This window comes from Zea mays, chromosome 1 (assembly GCF_902167145.1).
Source record: "Zea mays cultivar B73 chromosome 1, Zm-B73-REFERENCE-NAM-5.0, whole genome shotgun sequence".
NCBI lineage: Eukaryota > Viridiplantae > Streptophyta > Magnoliopsida > Poales > Poaceae > Zea > Zea mays.
The window spans coordinates 222981611-222986932 of record NC_050096.1 but is presented as its reverse complement, the minus strand read 5'-3'; the positions used below and the strand labels follow the sequence as shown (position 1 = coordinate 222986932).

Below are 5322 nucleotides of genomic sequence, written 5' to 3'. Positions count from 1 at the left end.
ACTTCGTATTCCATTCGTGTCTTTAGTGCGATATGATGTATGATGTCATGCTATGCGGGATGATGTGATGATATGATGCAAAATATGATGCTAATGCCGAAGACACACACTCACACACCCACACAGTCTCTATGTCCCCTTAGGAACGATCAATGTCTCTTTGTCGTTTATTTTTCGGCTTCACCGCTTATTTTTCGGTGTAAGTTCTGCATTCCCTAAGGAACGTCTTTTGAACTTCTTCGCCTTATATTTCGGCGGTATTTGGCTCTGCATTCCCTTTGGAACGACTTTTGAGCAGAAAACTTACACTGCGCTCCCTTAGAAACGACATTTTGTAGCTTCGGCAAAACTTACACCGCGGTCCCTTAGGAGCGACTTTTTGTAGTTTCGGTGATTTTTAGCTCTGCATTCCCTTAGGAACGACTTTTGAGCTTCGGCAGTTTCTGAGCTTCGTAAATCTGTGAAGAAGATATATTTCATTCTGATAGAAGCAAAACTATTACAAGGAATTAAAACTATATTTACATTGATTGTCCCTTATTGAAAAACAAAATGACATAAAACATGAAAGTATTTCGGGGGTAGGATATCGCTCAATAAATGTGCTTTGATTCTGGCACAATATTGTTGACTGTGCGAGCTTCGGATTCCTCCCTGAACTCCCGTTGCTGTTGAGTGTGCTGGCGCCCTTCTGGCTGCTGGCTTCGGGAATAGGTCGGTTGCAGTGGTGGTGGGGGTGGGAGCTATGGCCAGGAAGCTTGTGAATGGCTAGCCGAAGCAAAAGAAGTTGCAGGATGATTGCCCACATATTTAAGTATGTAGGGAGAGTGGCACGAAGCAGTGTGCAAGACCTGCTTCGGCTGATTCTGCCTAGCTTCAGCTTCTGTGATCTCCTTCTGCTTCTGAATAGTGATTTGACACATTCTTGTAGTATGGCCCTTGTCCTCACCACAGAATAAGCAATAAATCTTCCTGGGCCGATCCCCATATCTTCCCCCGAAGCCCTGGCGCCTCTGCCCCTTGGAGCTGGTGGCCTGAAAGAACTTTGTTGTTGCCCCGAAGATTGTGAGGTGTATTGTGACCTCTGAGGCTGGCTCCCCTTGTCGTCGTTCTAACTAGAGCTTTGAATCAACCTGACATGCCTCAGGTGGATTCGTCCTCCGAAGCCCCTGGTCATCTCAGAGAATCTGCATGCTTCCTCCCTTCTTTGGCGGAAGTCATTATCAGCCCGAATGTATTCATGCATCTTCTGGAGTAGATTCTCCAGAGTCTGTGGGGGCTTTCTGGTGAAATATTGAGCAGTAGGTCCTGGCCGAAGACCCTTGATCATGGCCTTAATGACAATTTCATTGGGTACTGTAGGCGCTTGTGTCCTCAATCGCAAGAACCTTAGGACATATGCCTGAAGGTATTCCTCATGGTCTTGTGTGCACTAGAACAGGGCCTGAGCTGTAACTGGCTTCGTTTGAAAACCTTGGAAACTGGTGACCAGCATGTCCTTGAGCTTCTACCACGACGTGATAGTCCCTGGTCGAAGAGAAGAATACCATGTCTGGGCTACATTCCGGACTGCCATGACGAAGGACTTCACCATGACTACGGTATTGCCCCCGTACGAAGAGATAGTTGCTTCGTAACTCATCAGAAACTGCTTTGGATATGTGTGCCCATCATACGTGGGAAGCTGGGGTGGCTTATATGATGAGGGCCAAGGGGTAGCTTGCAGTTCTGCTGCCAAGGGAGAAGCATCATCAAAAGTGAAGGTATCATGATTAAAATCATCATACCATCCATCTTCGTTGAATAAGCCTTCTTGACGAAGCTCCCTGTGTTGAGGCCTTCGGTCTTGTTCATCTTGAACAAGATGACGCACTTCTTCAGTAGCTTCGTCAATTTTCCTTTGAAGATCGGCTAGCCGCGCCATCTTCTCCTTCTTCCTTTGCACTTGTTGATGTACTAGGTATGTACCCGTGCGTTGCCACGGAAATTAAAAAATTATATAAAACATAGATACAGAACGATAAAAGTCACTATGATATATAAAATCCGTGTCTCAAAATATCATCATATCACTAATACTATATATACCCTCAAGGCTCCAGGGACAACAAAGTAAAAAAGAATCAAAATGGCGTATTGCAGCATAGGCAACACAAGGGAAATCCAGATACCGCTACAATAAATAGTAGAGAAAAATACCAAATTCCAGTTATGGTACCACAACACAAGACCCAAAAAAACTCAGTTTCATTAGATCAGTAGATCATTCCTCCTTTTGCCGCATCCTCCACATTCATCATCAATCATCACCAAAAGTGGTCTTCTTTCCTGTGCAAATAAAAGGTAGTACAACAGTGAGTTCAAGCTTTTTGCAGCAAGAAACCACAGTGCGGCAAAAAAAATTCTCAAACCAAAATGCAGTTAACTTTACAATTACAGGATGAGTTGTACCTGCACTGGGAGTGCCAACGCTCTGCTTGTTACCAAAGCCACGACCACAGCGTCCACGGTTGCCATCCCTACCATCGCGTCGGCGGCCATCAAATCTTGTGTTGTTCAAGCAGATTACTTTCCCCTTGGCATTTCTTCCACTTGATATTCCAGGCCGAACAGGTCCAGAAACCACTCCTCTTCCACTGTAATGTGCAGCAATGCCTATTTCAGCTATTAAATCCATATCTTCTGTTCTTATCTGCAATACAGTTGGAATTTTAAACACAACTCACAATCAACAACAAGATGAAAATACATTCATTGCTTGATATTTGCCAATTTCAAGTTAACAAATGAGTAGGCAGCATTACCTGAACTTCCAAATGAAACATACTCTCGTTAAGAAATGGTATCACTGTTGTGTGTAGACTTTGGTAGCCATTAGGTTTTGGAGTTGCAATGTAATCTTCCACATGTTGACATAACTAATTGTTAGAAAAGTGGAATTCACAAAAGAACATTAAATACGACCTGGTGGCTGGTGCTGTGCACATACAACCTCGCAGGTGACAGTGGAGGGCGCAATGGAAGGAAAACGATGTGACACCTGGTGGCTGGTGCTGTGCACATACAACCTCGCAGGTGACAGTGGAGGGCACAATGGAAGGAAATGCAGAGTCGTTCGACCTGGGCAAATATACTTATATACCTAGTGAGGGAGATAATATGCTGAGCAAGATGGATAAGGAAGCAGATATTGATTCTGTTGCATGCGGTTCAAACCAGGTTTTCCTTTTTTATCGAATCAAGGCATTTTATAAAGGTTGTTGGAGTTGCTCTAAGACATTATACCGAAAATGGACAAATGGACCATCAAAAATGAAGTGTTGACAAAAAGACCATCCAAAAATGAGAGAAAAGAAAATGGATCGTAAAAAAACGGAAAAATGTTAAAAAAAATACCATCCAATGAGACAAAATAAGGTCTCCTTTGGCACAGCTCCTGGAGATGATTCTCTATTGAATCTAACAGGAGTTCTATCAAACAGTTTTTCAGAGAAAAAAATGATTATGTGCTGATTCAAGTGGTTCTCTATAGTAAACTGATGAACTAAAAGACTGGAAGCTGAAAAACAACATCTTCTTCTGATTCGGTGAAATGATCCTCTACTGTGATTTTAATAGTTTACGCTAAATAATCAAAGAGAAATATTCTCTATTGAATCTAACAGGACTTCTATCAAACAGTTTTTTTAGAGAAAACTGATTGTGTGCTGATTCAATTGGTTCTCTATAATAAACTGATGAACTAATAAAAGACTGGAAGCTGAAAAAAGTAGCTTCTTCTGATTCGGTGAAATGATCCTCTACTGTGTTTTTAATAGTTTATGCTAAAGAATCAAAGAGAAACATTCCCTATTGAATCTAACAGTTCTATCAAACAGTGTTTTAGAGGAAAATGATTATGTGCTGATTGAAGTCGTTCTCTATAATAAACTGATTGAAGTCGTTCTCTATAATAAAGAACATTAAATATGACAAAAAGAAGATAACTCACAGCTTGAGGAACGGGTGTCCATATGCCATGAACAAGGCCAAGAACATGATAGCAGATCTAAATTGAATAGACTTGTGAGCCAATCACAAATCCACTGTATAAGCAATATAGTAATTTGTTGTTAGTGGTACCTGTTGTGCAGTGCACAATGGCCCAACACCATTGCAGGATTTTGGTTTTATGATGATCCTCAGCTAAGAAAATAGTGTAAGGTATTAAGGTTAATTATTTTACAAATAACATGATATTCAGAGTAATATAAATAGTATGAATATAAAAATACATACCTGAGCAACCTGATTCACCTCATTTATTGAACTCTTGGATTTGAGTGTAGTTTTGTAAATGCTGAAAGATGGGTCAGATAATAAATAATCCAACAAATAAACAGCCTTACACCACATTTCAAAGTAAGAACAACATAACACTCACGCCATTTTTTACCGGGACACTCACACCATTTTTTTACTGGGACACTCACGCCATTATAATAATAACTTTTGATTTAAAATGCAATTGAGATGCACAACTAAGCAAATACGCAGGAAACCGTACCACAAAGTATTATCATATTACATAGTGTTATTTAGTCAGCAACAAACATGGTTCACTGACCAAAGTTTTTGAAAAGAAAAGAAACTAATGAAAATGTGTAGCAGACTGGTTAATTGTACGATCTCATATGAAATGAGTTAGAAAACTGTGTAAGAAATATCTAGGGAACACCAGAGCATGCTAGCACAACACTACATCAAGCAGATGTGGTGTTATAGTACCGTAATCTGATTTCTAATGAAAATAGATAAAATTCTCTTTGGAGTCTGAAGCCAGTAGAACTTTTAGTTTAATGAGATGTCATGCGCTCACCTGTAGAGCTCTTTGTAAACTGAGCGCACTTCTGTTTCAACACTAACAAGATCGAGAAACTGATCCTCAACAATCTTTTGCCTTAAAATTCTATTTGCCTGGAATCGAAGAATCTCAAACATGAGAAAATAGTACTGAATCATGCAGTATCAATCATTACTCAAACAAACACAGCGCCTCTTCCAATTCTTGTTCATGGGCTTTGTACAAGTCTTCAACTCTTTTTCTTAGTTCAACAAAACCAGTGGGGTTAACATACATGAAGGATAGATATTCCAGCTCAGACTACAAAGACAAGAGCTGCTGGTCAAAAGGAAGAAAGAACTGAGAGTAAACGAAACATAGATTGATATACTGATATATGCCTACATGAAAAGAGAAGTACACGAAACAAAAGTTCTTTTACACAGAAAAAATAGCAGTACAATAAAACCTATTATAACAAAAAAAAATAAAATAAAGGG

At 40.1% G+C, this 5322-nt stretch overlaps 1 protein-coding gene across 1 annotated transcript; it reads right to left on the bottom strand.

Moving 5' to 3' along the window:
- Nucleotides 1-2299: 2299 nt before the first annotated feature.
- On the bottom strand, nt 2300-5016 carry LOC103643320 (putative GTP diphosphokinase RSH1, chloroplastic). The gene is made up of 7 exons (XM_020543484.1): nt 4859-5016; nt 4279-4339; nt 4123-4185; nt 3992-4048; nt 2805-2906; nt 2452-2692; nt 2300-2328 (listed from the first exon to the last, which is right to left on the bottom strand). The coding sequence occupies exons 1-7, from the start codon at nt 4999-5001 to the stop codon at nt 2300-2302; spliced, it is 696 nt and encodes a 231-aa protein (XP_020399073.1). The 5' UTR covers nt 5002-5016.
- Nucleotides 5017-5322: the final 306 nt, after the last annotated feature.

Bases quoted from the DNA above. Each gene is read 5' to 3' on its own strand.
- LOC103643320 (XM_020543484.1), bottom strand. From the start codon at position 5,001: ATGATTCAGTACTATTTTCTCATGTTTGAGATTCTTCGATTCCAGGCA. The intron at 4,049-4,122 runs GTACCACTAACA...TATTCAATTTAG, and splicing joins CATTGTGCACTGCACAACAG to ATCTGCTATCATGTTCTTGG. The intron at 2,693-2,804 runs GTAATGCTGCCT...ACTGTATTGCAG, and splicing joins TGTTTCATTTGGAAGTTCAG to ATAAGAACAGAAGATATGGA.